General features: G+C 42.8%; 1 protein-coding gene across 7 annotated transcripts in view; it reads left to right on the top strand.

Annotated features, from left to right (window-relative positions):
• The window catches only part of SLC4A5 (solute carrier family 4 member 5), a 106,682-nt gene that overhangs the window by 22,284 nt on the left and 66,247 nt on the right, over positions 1-18,151 (top strand). For 6 of the 7 annotated variants that reach the window (XM_013051164.2, XM_013051165.2, XM_045079036.1 and 3 more), the window contains 2 exons: positions 2,096-2,176; positions 8,388-8,581. In XM_013051164.2, the coding sequence (XP_012906618.2) occupies positions 2,160-2,176; positions 8,388-8,581 (211 nt within the window). In that variant the 5' untranslated portion in view covers positions 2,096-2,159. Of the gene's footprint in view, positions 1-2,095; positions 2,177-8,387; positions 8,582-14,030; positions 14,632-18,151 lie in introns of those variants that run through there. The other variant, XM_045079040.1, reaches the window with a different exon arrangement.

Here is an 18,151-nt window from a genome sequence, read left to right as displayed (position 1 = left end):
TGCCTCCAATTTCCTTTTTTTCTACTTTTGAAAACCATTTTGTATCAGTTAGAGACTATCTAATCCTTGAAGATTCAGATAAAACATTTTTTTAAAAACTGTCTTCTCCTGGTGTTTATCTTTCCTTTCACGATGGGAAAAAAAAATTCCGACACAAAAAAATAGAAAAAAATGATAATCGTTTTGTACCTATAATCCAGCTTCAGAAATTATCCATGAGACATGGGAAAGGCTGCTTGTAATGACTTACCCATAAATTTTTCAGTTAATGGTTATTGGTTAGTTGAGGTTTTCTAATTCTTTTTTTTCCCTTTATTTTTAATATTTATTTATTTATTTATTTTTATTATGTTATGTTAATCACCATAAAATACATAATCAGTTTCTGATGCAGTGTTCCAGGATTCATTGTTTATGTACAACCTCCAGTGCTCCATATAATATGAGCCCTCCTTAATACCCACCACAAGGCTCACCCATCCTCCTCACCCCCTCCCCTCTAAAACCCTCAGTTTGTTTCTCAGAGTCCACAGTCTCTTGTGCTTTGCCCCAATTCACTTTTCCTTTCCTTCTCCTAATGTCCTCCATGTTATCTCCTATGTTCTAATTCTTTTACAGTCAATTTTGGTCACTTCTATTATTTTCCTAATAAAATATCCATTTATCAGCCTCATGGCTAAGAACTTAAATTCCAGAAACAGATTGTCTGGGTCTGAATCTCTGTTCCTCCATTTGGGCAGTCAGTTAAGCTCTTGTGCCTCAGTTTACTCACCTGTAAAATGAGTAATGGGCACCTGGGTGGCTCAGTTACTAAGTGTCTGCTTTCAGCTCTGGTCATGATCCCAGGATCCTAGGATCAAGCCCCGGTTTGGGCTCCCTGCTCCACAGGAAGCCTACTTCTCCCTCTCCCACTCCCCCTGCTGTGTTCCCTCTCTTGCTGTGTCTCTCTCTGTCAAATAAATAAATAAAATCTTAAAAAAAAAAAAAGTCACACATGCAGAGCATTTAAAGTAGTTCCTGGCACATAGAAATGGTAATTATTATTATTGCCCAAACTAAAATGGGAGAAGGGGGTGGGATTATGGACATTGGGGAGGGTATGTGCTTTGGTGAGTGCTGTGAAGTGTGTAAACCTGGCGATTCACAGACCTGTACCCCTGGGGATAAAAATATATGTTTATAAAAAATAAAAAATTTTAAAAAAAAATAAATAAATAAAATGTATCGGCATGAAGTTTTTCATGGCATTCACTTTTAATTTTTAAATTCTCTACTATGTTTTTAGTCATGTTGCTTTTTTACTCCCAATATTGTTTACGTATGAACATCCTTTTCTGCTTGATTCGCTTTGCACAGTCTGCCTATTTTAAGAATCTTTTCAAATAATCACCTTTGGGTTTGTTAACCATCTATTCTCATTTCTATTTCATTTTTTAAAATTTTATTTTATAGTTCCATTTTCTACTTTCTTTAGCTTTTCTCCTGTGTCACCGCCCCCTCGCCAGGTTCTTCAGTTGAATGTTTATCACACTTGTTTTCTTTCTCTCCTCCCTCCCTCCACGCCTTCCTTCTCTGTTTCCTCCAAATATATCGCAACCCATAAGCTTCAATATTTCATAGTTGCACTTGTTGAGTTCTAAATATTTAATAATTTCTATGTGGTTTCCTGTTAAACCCATGAGTAGAAATTACTTTTAGTTTCTGAAGTTATATGTGTATATACATATATTTATATACATTTATTATATATATATATGAATATCTTACATCTTACATACCCCCCCCACATATATATGTATATATACATCCTTACTGTGGGAGGATGATACAGCTTCTTTGAAATTTACTAAGTCTTACCTGTGATCTAGATATGTGCTTTCTATAAGTGTTCAATTTATACTTGAAAAAGAGATCTGTTCTCTGTTTGTTAGAGATAGTATTTGAGCTTCTTCAATTTGTTTGCAATTTGTTCTTTGGCCTTAATTTTTTCATCTGCTTTAGGGTCTTCTACTATGGGTGTGGATTTGGCCATTTCCACTCAAAATCCTACCTTTTTGTGCTGTATATGTATTGAGACTGTGTTCATCTTTCATAGTGATGAAGGTGGAAGAAGAGAAGACTGGGGTAGGGAAGCTGGACCCTGCTAACTACAGGAGGAGATGTCAGGATCAGGAAGGTAAGGTCATCTTGAGAACTTGATGCAAATCCTAGGATGATCTGCCAGTTTCTTTTATTTATTTATTTATTTATTTATTTATTTGACAGAGAGAGAGAGATCACAAGTAGGCAAAGAGGCAGGCAGAGAGAGAGAGAGAGAGAGAGAGAGGAGAAAGCTGGTTCCCCGCTGAGCACAGAGCCGGATGTGGGGCTCGATCCCAGGACTCTGGGATCCTGACCTGAGCCGAAGGCAGAGGCTTTAACCCACTGAGCCACCCAGGCGCCCCAAGTCTGCCAGTTTCTTAAATATCCTTATAACACCCCTCCAGTGGGAAGATCTAGAGAGCTGGTCCCTTTCCCTGGCCCACCCATGGTGTCTTCTCTGGACCCAATGGCACCAGGCTACGTCTTAAAGAGACCACATCATGGGGCCGAAGACAGGAAACTGGCACTTTGTTTCTGTGAATTAGGGCATAGCATCCCCAACACAAAATTAAACTTACCTAATTTTACAATATCTACAAACTATACAAGATGCCACCATTACACAGATTCTAAAAATAGCAGCTCAAACTACTGCAAGAAGATATTGAATGGGGGTATCTATTGCTCAAAAATTGCTGCTGCAGAGGTATTAAGTTCCTACACTCTACAGAGAAGCAACCACAGGACTTATGAAGAGGCAACCAGACAGGCCACCGCCCTGCCACTGTCCCAGCCCCACTTGGAGGGAAACACCAATCTCGCTGCCCAGCTGGATGCTTGCTGAGCTGTAGAATGTGTAGACCCATTCTGGAGCTGTCAATGGAGAAGAATGCAGCTGAGGAGTTCCTAGGAGAACTTGGCACAAGTCCTGAGCCAAACTGCAAGATGTTCACAGTGAGTGGAGAGGTCCTGCAGAGTGAAGGAGGAAGCTTGGGAGAGGGCTAGCCATTCTCCACAGTTCACCAGCTACACAACGACACTCTGATGATTATGATGGAAGCCAGGGGAAAAAAGGGGACAAGTTAGATCCAGGGAAAAAAGTATAATACTTTCCTGATAGCTATCTTCCCTGATTTCTCCAATAAGTATATTCTTCATATGTGTAGCCCTTACAATTTTCTAATCAAGTTCCCATATACCATCTCATTCTGTCTTCTCAAAAACCTTGCCCAGATAGTAGAGAAGGGATTTCATTTCCACCTTACAGGTAAGGACACTGAGTTCTTGAGAGGCAGATGTCCATGGCCGTGGAGCAAGTGATGAACAAGCCAGGGAGCATCCAAGGCAGGTGACTCTTGGCAGAGGCCTTTCTGATATACTAGCTGTTTCTCATTTCTGTTCCTGACCTCAACAGTGGAAACTAGGAATTCATCTGCTAAGCCCTTAGATTAAAACTACTTACCTCTTACTGGTGTCCATGGATTACTCAAATTACAGCCTGCTTAAGAAATGTTAGAACTGAGCAAGGGAAGTCATGCCATACTGGAGGGAGATGGGGGAAGGAAGGAGGAGCACCAATCATTCTGATATTGGTCCACTAGAAAGTAAGGCTGTACTTCATAAAAATCTCCACCTCACATTCTTGGTTACAGCCAAGAAAGACTGGAGGTTCAGAAGAGTGAGCAGTGAGGTATGCTGGGGTGAGCTGGGCTCTAAAAAGATTTGGACACTTGACATCCTGGCAAACTCACTTTCCCATACCTATGAATGATTCAGAGTCTTTTCACCAGAGTAGACACTCAACCTATCTTGAAAGGGCTTAGTTAGATATGCTTCTCCAAGGTTCAGCTTGATGTGGTTTCTGTGTGACATTTGTAGTCAATGGATGCCCAGACATTAGGATCTACATTTCAGGAGTTTGAGCCAAGAGGCAGACCTCCCCTCCGAAGAAAATAAAATCAAGTTAAGGATCAAGTTAAGGATCTTGATGTAAGAACACAGTTTAATTTCCTGTTCTACAGCAGCTTTCAAATCTCATTTGCCATCCATGGGCTTCAAAAATACAGTAGTCCCCCACTTACCTGTGATTTCACTCTCTTCAGTTTTAGTTACCCATATTCAATCAAGGTCTGGAAGCAGATTCTTTTTCTGACACATCATCTGAAGGTCAGTAGTAGCCCAACACTATGTCACAGTTCCTCTGTCATTTATCTTACCTCATCTCATCACATAGACATTTTATCATCTCATATCATTACAAGTAAAAAGGTGAATACAGTACAATAGGATATCTTGAGAGAGAGAGCTCATTCACATAACTTTTATTATAAAATATTATTATAATTATTCTATTTTATTATTACTTATTATTGTTAATCTCTTACTGTGCCTAATTTATAAATTATATTTGATCATCGGTACGTATGTGCAGGAAAAAGCATGGTATATGTAGAGTTCAGTGCTATGTGCACTTTCAGGCATCCTCTAGGGAACCTGAAACATATCCTCTGTGGAAAGGAGGAACTACAATAATATTTTTTGGCCATCCTGCTCTTTGGAAAATCATCACCATGGAATTCCAGACTCCAAGTTATCCTAAAAGAGTGGTTCCCAAACATTTTTGCTGCAGTTCACATAAGCAGAGAAAAAAAATCTTCCCACTCATATACCCCACCCATTCTCATTTCACCTCAAAAAGAAGAAAAAAAGGAAAGAGAACAAAGTGTAAAGGTCAAAAGAGGAAAGTAACAAGTATTCAGAAGAGGATGGATGAGTAGGTAAAGCACAGGGAATTTTTAGGCTGGTGAAACAATTCTGTATGATACTGTAATGGTAGGTGTAGGCATTTTTCAAAACCCATAGAACTATACAACACTAAAAGTGAAACTTCGTGTAAACAATAGACTAGAGTTAATCATAATACATCAATATTGGTTTATTAATTGTAACAAACGTTCCACTCTAATGCAAGTTGTTAATAATAGGGTAATCTATTCATAGCAATAAATGCCTACATTAAGAAAAAAGAAAGAGCCCAAGTAAACAACCTAACTTTATACCTCAAGGAACTAGAAAAAGAACAAACTAAGCCCAGAGTTAGTAGAGGGAGGAAACAACAAAGATCTGAGAAGAAATAAGTAAAATAGAGACTAAAAAGACAATAGAAAAGATCAATGAAACTAAGAACTGGTTTTTGAAAAGACAAACAAAATAGACAAATCTTGAGCTAGATTTATCAAGGGGAAAAAAGAGGATTCTCAAATAAAATTAGAAATGAAAGAAAAGACATTAAAATTGAAAGCACAGAAATATAAAAGATCAAAAGAGACTACTGTGAACAATTATATGTGAACAATTTGGACAACTTAGAAGAAATGAATGAATTCCTAAAGGTACAACTTACCAAAACTAAATAACGAAGAAAAAGAAAAACTGAACAGACCAATTACTAGTAAGGAGATTGAATCAGTAATGAAAAACCTCCCAACAAACAAAAGTTCAGGAACAGATGGCTTAACTGGCAAATTCTAACAAACATTTAAGTAAGAATTAATACCAATCCTTCTCAAACTCTTCCAAAAAATAGAAGAGAACACTTCCAATTTCATTTTATGACACTAGTATTACCTGGATATAAAAAACAGACTAGGACACTACAAGAAAAAAAATTACATACCAATATCTCTGATGACCAGAGGTGTAAAAATACTCAACAAAATATTACAAAACTAAATTCAACAATACATTAAAAGGGTCTTGCCTCATGATCAAGTAGGATTTATTTCAGGAGTGCAGGGATGGTTCAACACCTGTAAATCAATCAATGTGATATACCTCCCATTAATAAAATGAAGGATAAAGATAATATGATCATCTCAATAGATGCAGAATGTATATTTTACAAAATTCAATATCTATTCCTTATCAAAAATCTCAACAAACTGAGTCTAGAGGGAATGTACCTCAACATAACAAAGGCCATATATGACAAACCCACAGCTAACATCTTACTCAACAATGAAAAGCTGAAAGTTTTTCCTCTAAGATCAGGAAAAATATCAGGATGCCTACCCTCACCACTTTTATTCAGCATTGTTGAATAAACATTGTACTGGAAGTCCTATCCAGAGTAATTAGTCAAGAAAAAGAAATAAAAGACTTTCAAATCAGAAAGGAAGAAGTAAAACCTTCTATTTGCAGATGATGTGATATTATATATGGCAAACCCTAAAGAGTCCACCAAAAAACTTTTAGAACTAATAAATTCGGTAAAGTTACAGTTACAAAATCAATATACAAAAATTAATACAAAAGGGTACACTTCTATATACTAATAATGAACTGTCAGAAGGAGAAATTAAGAAAACAATTCTATTTATAATTGCCACAAAAAGAATGAAATAAACAGGAATAAATAAACTTAACAAGGGAGGTGAAAGACTTGTGCACTGCAAATTTTAAGACATTGATGAAAGAAATTGAAGAAGACACAAAGGAATGGAAAGGTATTCCATGCTCATGGATTGGATGAATTAATATTTTTAAAGTGTCCAGGCTACCCTGAGCAATCTACAGATTCAATCTAATTCCTATAAAAATTTCAATGATGTTTTTCACAGCAATAGAATAAATAATTCTAAAATTTTTATGGAACCATGAAGGACCTTCAATAGCCAGAGTGATCTTGCAAAAGAACAAAGCTGGAGGCATCATGCTTTCTGATTCAAAAGATATTACAAAGCTGTATTAATCAAGACAGTATAGTGTTGGTATAAAAACAGACACATAGATCAATGGAGAAGAAGAGAGAGCCCAGAAATATACCCACATTTTTAAGTTCAGGTAATTTATGATGAAGGAATCAAGCATATACAGTGGGGAAAGGATGATCTCTCTTATGAGAAAACTGGACAGCCACATGCATAAGAATAAAACTGGACCACTATCTTACACCACACACACACACACACACACACACACACACACAATTCAAAATGGATGACAGTCTGATATACGACCTGATACAACAAAATTTCAAGAAGAAAACACAAAGTGTTCGCTCTTTGACAGTCTTGGCAATGACAGAGAAGACAAATACTGTATGATCCTATTTATATGTGGAATCTAAAGAACCAAATTCAAAGAAACAGAGAACAGATTAGTGGCTGCCAGAGGCAGGGGTTTGGAGGTGAGCAAAAGGGTGAAAGAAGTAAAAAAAACCAAACTTCCAGTTATAAGATAAATAAATTCTGGGGATGGAATGTATGGCAAGGTAAGTATAGTTAGCAATCTGTATTGTATATTTGAAAGTTGCCAAGAGAGTAGATTCTAAAAGTTCTCAACACAAGAAAATAAGTACAGCTATGTGGGGTGATGGATGTTAACTAGACTTCTTATGGCAATCATCTTGCAATATATACATCTATCAAATTAGTATGTTGTACACCTCGAACTAATACAATGTTATACCTCATTAATATATATTATATTGTATAATTGAGGTATAATTATACCTCAATAAAAATAATAGGAGATCTGTTTGTGGAGCAGGGGTCTGGTGGCGGTAGGACGGAAGACTAATTTCCTGTGTACTATCTGCTCAATTATTCTGTATATATAAAACTAAATCTATTGATTATTTTAAAAACTGTTGACCAGTTGAAGCCAACACTGATGAAACACTGATAGCAGAATGTCCATCCTGAGACCTGAGAGAATTACAGCTACTTTTTGTGTGCAAAGACCCAGTGGGGCTTTACAGACCAACCAGGCTTCTTAGTGGAATTCGAAATTAAGGTTCTTCATGAGTCTAGTTCTTGAAAATTCTAGTATACAAAACCAGCTTTGAGAAGTCCGAGTAACTCCCTTTTCTGTTAAGTAGTTTACGTAGTCTTTCATTACGAGTAAAAGTGGCCCTTGATGGAAATGCATACAGCCCTCCCAAAGAGGGGGGTTGGCGTTTTGGACTAAATCTGTGAGTCACTGAGGGACTCTCTCAGGCCATGTGTCATAAGCTTTATGCAGTTATTGCCATTCTGGACAAGCAAGAACAGAGTGATGGGAGTTCTGCTCATTCAAATTGAGTTCTAACTACAGCACGAAGGGTATCATTTCCAGCAACGGCTGAATTGTTCAGAAATGGAGTTCTGTCAAACCCAAGACTTGGGGCAGTGGCCCTGGCCAGGAACTCCATGTCTTCCATTCTGCTTTGGTGGCCCTAGCTCTTTGTAACTGGAGGATAGTAAGGAGAAATGCCCATTTTCAGTAATCTTTGCCTCCCCCCCTCTTTTGTGCTCTGCCCACAGACTGCCGCTCCTCCACCACATTGGGCTTTCAGTCCCCAGTTACCCTCAAAGGAAAAGAGACCCACAGGGACGTCTTCCAGGCCTACAGAAGGTCTGCTGGGGCCTGCGGCCAGACAAGCCACAACAGGAACTGACTGGCATGGGCAGCAGGGGAAGCAGCCGGAACAGCAACGTGCATCATGTCAGCAGGACCCGTGAGTTCTTGAAGGGCACATTTCAGGGGAGCCATCTGCTGGGGAGCCCAGACAGGGTGATAGATTGGGGAGATTCTCTGGAGACTCAGTGATGTCCCACTGGGGTCAGGGCTCTTACCACCCATGCTATGCTACCCCTGCAGACCAACCTCCTTGCCCAGGGATACATTTAGCCAGTCTGAGCTCTGTCTCTCTGGTGACTTGGAGACCTCTGCTCTGAGCTACCCCAAGCTGTTTTCATGGCTTAATTATTTTCCTCATTTCCAAATTCTTAGGGGCCATACAGCTCTTGCCCTAACGACAAACATGACTTGGCAGGAGCCACTGTGCTCCGTAAACTGAATTCCACACACGTTACCTCCACCCTCTTTCCTCACCGAAGCTTGAAGGAACAGTACAGAATTGTCTAGGCATTGGCATGGTGGCTTGCAGACCCCTGGAAAGCTCTCTCCCAGATCAGCAAATCCCCTGAGGCCTTCTGCTGCTACTGCAGATATCAGTTTTGGGCTAATTAAAAATCAGTCTTTTGTTCCTTCCTGTGGAAAGAAAAGTATCAATCTTAAGAGAAGTGAAAAGACTCGAGTCCTGAGAGCCCAACTATGACATTTTATTCTTTTGAGAATTTGCTGTTTCTAGGGACATGATTTCACCTCAGCAGATCCTAAATCTGCCCAATAAATTGTATTTGATTGGTCTCTATTATATATTTCTCCTGTCTTAAGCAAGGAAAAATTAGTTATTTTACTGTCTAAACCTTCAAAGGAATCTCAGAGGCAGTGACAGTGTCTCAGCGTCCCTGTAGGAAGAGATCTGACTCACATGCTCCCAAGGCCACCTTAGTCACCCACAATCTTGCAGCTGCCCTGAACAACTGCTCTCCTTGGCATCAAGTCTACCAAGTCCTGTGGCTTTTCTAGAGTAAATGTGTCTAAGTGGGAGATGGGTTGATGGAAATCCTTTGGCACCGTCTAGCATAAGAGATGAGTGCTGGTGAAACCATGCATGTGCACATGGACCAGCTCAGGGCTGGGAACATCAGAGACCCAAAGGAGAGCCAGCCTTTTGGGAAGAGTTCCTGCTCCCCATGTTAGATCTGAATGCCTCATCCTCCCCTTCTGAGGCATTCTCCTATAACCCTACCACCTCCCCCACATTTAGGGATGAGGTCCCCTTGTAAAATTGAGTGTGCTGGGTCCCTCCTGAGGCAGAGAAGAAACAAATAACATGGTAGGTGTGTGGTAGACACTTAATAGATGTTGGCTTAACTAATACACATTAACCCAATATGAGAGTGAGGATCCCAGATCTTTTTCCTCTGCAAGAGGATATTGGTTCGGTTTGGCTATGTTCATTGGCATCAAGGGCTTATGAGATCCTTCTGGTGGGAGGGGTGTGAAAAATCATTAAGATCTTCTACTTGCCTGGTCACTACTAAACTCTGGGGTCACTAAAAGATCAAAACTGCCTCAAGATGAGCAGTAAAGGAGAGAAAGGCTGTTTTCCAGCCAGGCATGTAAGCCTCATATTGAGCCTCATTCCAAGGCCTTAGGATCAAGGATATATTTCCTGTGGCCTTCCATTCTCATTTCTGATGAGCCCTGCATCGGTCTCCCTGCTGAGCAGGAAGTGTGCTTCTCCCTCTCCCTCTGCCTCTCACCCCTGCTTGTGCTCTCTCTGTGTCAAACAAATTAAATCTTAAAATATATATATATATATATATATATATATATATATACCTCCTTTTACAAGGAGGTTCTGATATTTCTGGGGAGCCAAAATAGTAAATATATATATATATTTATATATATATATATATTTATATATATATATATATATATTTATATATATATTTTATATATATATATAAAATATATATATATATTTTAAGATTTAATTATATATATATATATATGACACAGGGAAATGGTGAATATATATATATGACACACCTTAAATGGTGAATAATGGATATGATACAATCAATTGCTTCTTACTATTTTGGCTCCCCAGAAATATCAGAACCTCCTTGTAAAAGGTCCCAGGCAGATGAGTGTCATTGTTCTTTTTTCTCTGTGGGGTCTCCTGCAAACACTCAAAGTCTGATTTCCTATTGAGGTTGATGCTCTTTCCAGGGAAGGCAGAGGGATTTCTTATTTGAATTTGGATGAGTGTCCCACTTGCCCGACACACCAAGATCTTTCTCAGCCTTCGTTCCATCCATGAGCCTGTAGGGAAGCCAGCAGTGCACTTGTCAGGCTCTGCTGGTCCTCTGTCCTCTGATGCAGCACTGCCCTCAGTCAGGGCCACAGCCAAGGTTTCTTTTCCTTGTCCTTCCTTCTTGTCTTGCTTTTGGCCTGCTCCACCATTGCTTTACTTCCCTTCTTTTACTGATGCCCCATTCTTCCTTATGCTAACTATTCTTACTGCCATGACTCAACATTCTTTATAACTCTCACACTTGCAGTTCTTAAGAAGGTACACAGAAGAAAATTTCCATACCCTAGAATTTCATAAAAGGGGCACTCATGATTAAGAAAGTAATTTGATCACAAGTATTAGGAAACCTATCTGAGCTGGCTTGGGCAAGGAGGGAATGTGTGTGTGTGTGTGTGTGTGTGTGTGTGTGTGTGTACACGCGCGCGTGCATGCGCGCACATGTGGGTGGGTGTGGGTTGATGTTATAAGACCGAAGAAGCTTCTCATGATCCTAAAACAGAATAAACAGCCAGGCTCAGTGAATGGATAGAGCACCTCTCAATCCCCTCTCCAGGATGGGTGGCCTCGTCCTCTGCCTTTCCCATGGGTCTGCTCCATTTGCCTCCTTCTGTAGCCTTTTCTGCATCTGCTGTGCCCTTCTCTTCCAGTTAACATGCTGTCTCTTCCAAAGACCAGCAGGAAAGGCCCCAGCTGTCTTAGAGACCCAATTCAAAGTTTCCAGGCTTGGATCAGATGTCCAATGAACTCTTCATGGTCAGATTACCTGTAGCCAAGGGGCAGGGGTCATACATTACACCAATACACACAGCTGCCAGAGGTTCATCCTTTTGGGTAGGGCTATGGGCTGGGCTGACATCCCGAAAATTACCCACGATGGGAGGAATTCCTGTAAACACAAACGGGAGCAGATTCTCTTGCTCTTCTCTCAGCACGTTTGGAATTTGGGGACAGCTTCCTAGAAAAAGAACTCTTGTCCATGAAATTGGGACTCGGAGCCTTCACATCGCCTCTCGAGACCCACCTCACACAATGGCCTCAGAACTCTAAGTCAGTCTCCAACTCCCCAGTATTCAGTGGCCTTGAGCTACCCAAAGTCCCCACCCAGCTCCACCCCCACCCCCGTAGCATTTCCTTGTCCTGGGCTCCTTTCTTGCCAAGGCTAATCCCAGCTGATACGCTCATGAGCGTTAATCACTGAAATTCATTCACCCAGCAAATATTTATTGAGTGCCCATGCTGTGTGAACTCTGTGCTGGGGGCCAGCAGCATGATTTGAGCAAGGCAGATGCCACCCTCGCAAAGCTGGCTATCTAGAGATGCATGTGGAGTCCAAGAGAGAGAGGGCAGGAACCTGTGACAGGGCTCGTCCAGAGGGCAGGGCCTCAGGACCAACCTCCTAACTGTCCTAAATGCCTTCCAGGTCTTTCCTAGGGGGTGAAGTCTTGCTGGTTTGTAGTCCACTAGATCATTTTGTGCTTTGCTCATCCAATGACTAGACAGTTCCCACTCAGTAAAAGCACAATTCTGCTTGTTTCTTTTATTGTGTTTCCTGAAGCTGGCTCCTGCACTGTTAGGTTTCTCCCAGCAACTGCTGGTGGAGTCCAGTCCTCCAGCCGTCACTATGTGACTCTCAGCTGTGTGCTATCAACCACAGGGGCTATTACCTGTGGCATTTCTCATTACGGGGATTAACTTCTGATGTGCTGTCTGCACGTGGGGCCCACAAGGCATTAGTCACCCTGATCTGGGAGCCCAGCATGTGGTTCGCTAAACCTGTGAGCGGGGCAAGGGGGGGTGTGTGGCAGAGAGAGTGGAAGGGCCAAGGGCTGGAGGGTAGGGAGGTAGCATGGAAGCAGCATGGGCATTTAGAGGCTGAAAAGGACTGAGCCCTTGCAATGTTTAAAAGGGCCAGGCTTATGACTGGTAATAAGAGAGAAAGGCATCGGACCCGTTGGCAACAACAGCAGTAGCCAGAGCATTTATTGGGTGACTGGTGTATACCAAGCACTGTGCCATCCAAATCACATATATTATCTCACTTAATGCCCACTGGAGTCTAGCGTGGTGTGATTAGGCCCATTTTATAGAGGGGGGAAATTAAGAATCCGAGAGATTCATGCTTTGCCAACATCCTACTGCTAATAATTAGCAGAGTCAGGTGTTAAACCCAGGTCTGGGCTCTTAAAGCACCACAGGAATAAAGAGAATTCTCTGGCCTCCTTGGTGATCTCTTTGGGTGCTTCTGTGGTGTTTCGGGGTCACCGGCCAGCCCCTGACCTGGTGTGGTGTATAGTAGCTATCTAACGGCACTCAGGAGGAGACAGGCCGACTTCAGCCACACTGTAGTGTGACCTGTAGAGCCTGAGTCCCTGTCTCCTCCATGTCCTGTCCTGCTGGGGAGTCCACCATGGCAGAAACTCCTGGATGGTGTTGTTTGCTGGGAGCCCAGCACCTAAACCTACACCCCTGACCTTCTGCTGCTGTTTCCTCAACCTGAAAGCCGGCATCCTTGATTCTTGAGCCTCAGGTATGAAGATGTGATGAGTGGGACCAGCCACGGTGGGCAGTGTGGCGTGGAGGACATCGGCTGCCTTTGCTCTCCTCTGGGCTCTCCTAATTTGGGGCCTGGTGGGGCCTTCTGTGGTGTAAACTGGGTTTCCAGTTTCTCATCTGTGAAGTAAAGGGCTTGGATTATTCGACAGTGGCTAAGCTCCCTCCTGGCCCTGAGACTTAGAGAATTCAGGGTTCAGCGCCCCTTGGAGCAGCAGCCGCCCAGTGACCTCTAATCAACCTTGGCACATTCTAAGTACTCAGTAAGCACTTGTTGAACCAAACCCAGGAGATTAGGAGTTTCTCAGCAGAGCAAAATAATTCTGCAGTGGGGGTTCACCACACACCCTCGAGTGACCAGTTCCCACCGTCCGCGAGTACCCGGGAACCACCCTCTCCCAGTGATGGCATTTGGCACTCCGACTGGAAGTGGCTGAAGAGGTGGAGGACGGGGAATCTGGGTTTGGAGTTGGGGCAAAGAGAAACCAGGTGCATGGAACTTTATTGACCAAGTGTGGTTGCTTTGAAACTCGAGACCCCACAGCAACCCTCCAGGGGGCTGCGTGGCTGGTGAGAGAACAGCCGCCTTGGCAGCCTCTCTTGGGCCAGCTCACCTGTGGCCAAGGCTCTTAAGGAGGCCCCGGGGAGTCTCCCGGCAAACCCCAGCCCTGCCTTTATAAAGGGGCCTGAGGAGAAGCGCCTGGGCTCTCCTGGAGCCCTCACGGGGGAGGGGGCCCGGGGCAGTTCCGAGCGCACTCTCACAGGCCGGCCGCTGCCACCGCCCCTGCCGCTGGGGAGCTCCTGCCGCCTGCGTGAGCCGCTGCGGCGGCGCCGCTGAACCCTCCTCTCTCCTGAGCACTTGAGGACCCCCCCCCTCACACTGCTCCCTCTCACATTCTCTCTCTCTCTCTCTCTCTCTCTCACACACCCACCGTAGCTTGAATTTGCCTTCGGTACAGTCTTTCTCTCTTACACACGATCTCTGTCACACTTACTGCAGCTCTTTCCTCTCCCGCATACACCTCCCCAGTCTTTTCCCCTTCCTTCCCTATCTCTCTCTCTCTCTCTCTCTCTCTTTCTTTCTTTCTCTCTCTCTGCCTCTCCCTCTTCTCTCTGGACGCCTCCCCTGGTGCTTAACTGGAAACAAAACTGAGTTTGTTGTGAGCGGCTGGGGAAGAGGACGTTTGGAGGCAGTAGCCAGGGTGCCAGCAGCAGAAGCAGGCTGGGGCCAGAGGCAGTGCCAACAGCCGGAGACCCCAGCGCTCAGCTGTCCCAGGGAGCAGGTAATGCCCACTCAGGGCTGCTTCAGGCATCCTGCTCTCTGCCCGGTCTCAACTCCCCTTGACTGTTGCATCTGTTTGTCTTCTTACCTGGCCTTGAAGGGGAAGGGGAATTCCAGACCTAGGGAGAAGCAGGCATGAGGAGTGAGGTGCCCTCCTCTCCAGAGAGCTGTCTGTGGTCTGATGTGGCTGGGGTCCAGGCTATCTGGGATTGGGGGTGGCTGGGGTCTGGGGTGTCTGGGGTCAGGGAGGGCTGGGGCCAAGGATATCTGGGGTTAAGGGTGACTGGGCTCTAGAACATCTATCTGGCTGAGGAACATGGTAGAACCTAAAAAGGCAGGGAAGAGCCAGATCACAAGGGATGTTTTCAGCCATGTCCTAGACCCTAGGCTCTAAGTAATACAGAGCCTCTTAAGGGTTTTTAACCTAGAGAGTAACATAATCCAGTCGACATTTTAAGAGGGTAGTTTTTGAATTCTGATTCTATGGAGAATTGGTGTGTCCTCTCAAAATCAGAGTCTTCGTCTTTTCCCAATCTAAAGAAAAAATAAGGTTATTTGTTCAATTGCTAGTTTTTCTTCTATTAAATTTCCTTAACTCTTGAGGTTTGCTAGCAAGCATCAGCAGTCAATAACCCAATGAAAAGACTATGTTTAAAGTAATAGAAAATTTCAGAAATAAAATTCCTTTAAGTAAATGAGGTAGATTTAGCCATATATAGACAAAGTAATAGTATTTTCTGATAGTAAATTATTTCTAACCCATATATGCAAAATATTTTATGGTGTTGCCCAAGCAGCACCATGACTCCCAGGATTGTGTCATGTGAACATGTCTGAAATGTTTTAAAAGCAAACTTTGCTGCCACATAGGGAGTAGGGGTGGATTATGCAACCAAAGGCAGAAGCAGAAAGAGGCTCTCATGGTGATAGGAAACAATGAGAACCTGAACTAAGATGGTGGCAGTGCGTAAGAAAAGAAGGAGAGAGCTGAAAAGTATTTAGGAAGCAAGGGAAAGAAGTTAGTGTCTGGACATGAATGGTGAGAGAGCAAAAGGCTTCAGGAGTGAGTCCAATATTTCTTAACTGGATGACTGGATAGCTAGCATGGCTATCATTCAAAACAGAGAAGGGCAGGGTTGGGGTGTTGGAACAAGGAAAGTGGTTTGAATATATTGAGGTTGACTTGCCAAGGCTGCAGAACTCCCAGATGGAGTAATTCAGTTGACTGCTGGAAACATCAGCAGAGTCTGGAGACATGGGGGACCTCATCTATAGGGTGACACCATAAAGAACACAAGATGGTATAGAGTTTAGAAAGAGAAAAGAGAAGAAGGCCAAGGAGAGATCTTGGGAAAGATGAAGATTTAAATAAGACAGGCAAGAGGGGCCAGGAAAAAATACTGAGGTGTCCTCAAAGAGATAGGACAAAAATATCAAGAAAGCACTTTGTTATGAGAACCAAGAGTGTAGCATGTCTGTCCAGAGAGAGAAGTCACCACCACTGATGACCCAAAGAGATAAATCAGACCTGTTGGTTTGCTTGGTTTTATTAACTAATTGGCTTGAGAATAAGATAGCAAGAGTGATCTCAGGACATGGTTGTAAACTCAGGTGTATAACATAAATGGGATTAGCAGGGTAGAGAAGGGAGCATTTTAGCAAATTAAAATGCATTTGCCCATGACACTTTGTGTCAACTTTATTCAAATAAAAGGACTTTTAAAAAATGCATACACCCACCTGAAGAAAGCAGCTGTCACTCAGCCTTAGTTGATCGATGCCAAGCAGGAATATAGGCACAGTCCTCAGAGCATTTGAATTTTCAAGAGAAGTCAGGAATCTGGATTCTTAAATGAAATCTCACAATTCTATAAGCTAGCAACTATTTCAAAAACTTTTGTACTCTGTGAGGGCTAAATTAAACATATCATTGAGCGGCCAGTTTGAAATCTGTCACTTAGAGAGGTGGCGCTGAACCAGTTGCAGCAGGTTGGAAAGTGATTGGGTAAGGAGGAAGTGGAGACCTCTCCTTCAAGAAGTTGGAGAGAAAGGAGAGCAGGAGAGCATGGAAGGCAGGTAGAGTCAGGGGAGAGTATTCTAGGGTAAGAAGAACTGTCTATAGGCTGAGAGGAAAAGAGTGGAGAAACGAAGCTGAAAACCAAGGTGAAGAAAGGATAGTTGATAAAATAACGGTCCGGCAGAAAAGAATAAATGTGGCCAGAGATTAAGCTGGAGGAAGGACTCCTTTGTTCAAAAATGAACTACAAAGTGGTAAGGGTACAGATGAACTAGAAGGGAGATTACAATGGATTTCACATCCTGAGGCCTTTATTTCCTTGGCGAGATGGGTAAGAGATGGATCAAGAGGCTTGAAGAGAGGAGCAAGGGTATGAATGGCATCAAGGGACATGGGACATGCCTCTGACAAGGACGAGTAGGAGGTGGCTGCACTTCTGAGACCTGTTGAGGGTGGAAACCTTGCATTTGCACAGCTGGATGGTTTTCTCCAGCAGGGCTCATGAGCCTGGGTGCTGGGGTTAGTGGTGAAGGGGGATTAGCACCTCTTACACTGCAGGACCTTGTCATGTGTCTTATTCTCCTTAACTGACCTATCCCCTTGCTCCTCTCAACAACCCTGCTCATTCAGACTGAACACCTATAAGCAAGTGGCAGCTCTTGGATTCATACCCATGTCTAGCTGGATTGCAAACCCATTGTGTGCTTTGTCTCCACCATACCACAGTATCACCCTGCCTTTCCCTGTGTTCCAGGATGTTCCTGTGGAGGTGAAGACTGGGCCAATGAATTCTTGTTTGGGCATTGGCTGCCATGTTTTACTGGGAAGTCAAGAGTTGGGAGTATGATGACAAAGTAGTTGAAAATTGACCACTGGGAATCCATGGAGAAATAAGTGAGGGCCAGTGGGGATGATGAATTGAGGGGACAGAGGAGCTTGGGGGAAGGGGAAGAGTTGATGAAGCTCAGGAGACAATCAATGAGAGACTGAACTGGGGCAGAAGCAAAGGGATTGGTGAAGAGGGAAATATTCTTAAAAACTTTCAATAAGGGGGTGGAGGTGAGAAAAAGTGGTTGAGGTGAAGATGACTCCAGGGTATTTAGCCTGTACAGTTGGGTGGACAGCCATGCCTTTAACTGAGGCTTTCCACATCAAGTACTGCCTCTCTTGTCTTGCTCTAGACACAAGGGCCAGCACATTCTCACTTCAAAGTCTTTGAAACACTCAGAGCACTCTTTTTACAGAGATGCAGAAGTGGTACATTCTCTTCTTCCAAGTTACAATGTAAACATACTCCTCAGAGGGATCTTTCTTAGCCAATCTTTCTAATGTAGTTCATTGTTGCTTTATTTTCTCTCTCTCTCTCTCTCTTTTTTTTTTTTTTCAGGACACTTATCAGTACCCGAAATGATTATTTATGCTTTTACCTGTTTTTGTCTGTTTCTACCACTAGAACAGACATTCAAGAGGGATATATGGGATATATGGGCCTTTATCCGAGCTT

The sequence above is a fragment of the Mustela putorius genome, unplaced genomic scaffold (genome assembly GCF_011764305.1).
Source record: "Mustela putorius furo isolate JIRA1106 unplaced genomic scaffold, ASM1176430v1.1 tig00000281_pilon_pilon_pilon, whole genome shotgun sequence".
NCBI classification, from domain to species: Eukaryota; Metazoa; Chordata; class Mammalia; order Carnivora; family Mustelidae; genus Mustela; species Mustela putorius.
Note: the sequence above shows the minus strand (reverse complement) of the source record. Positions and strands in the feature narration are given on the sequence as shown.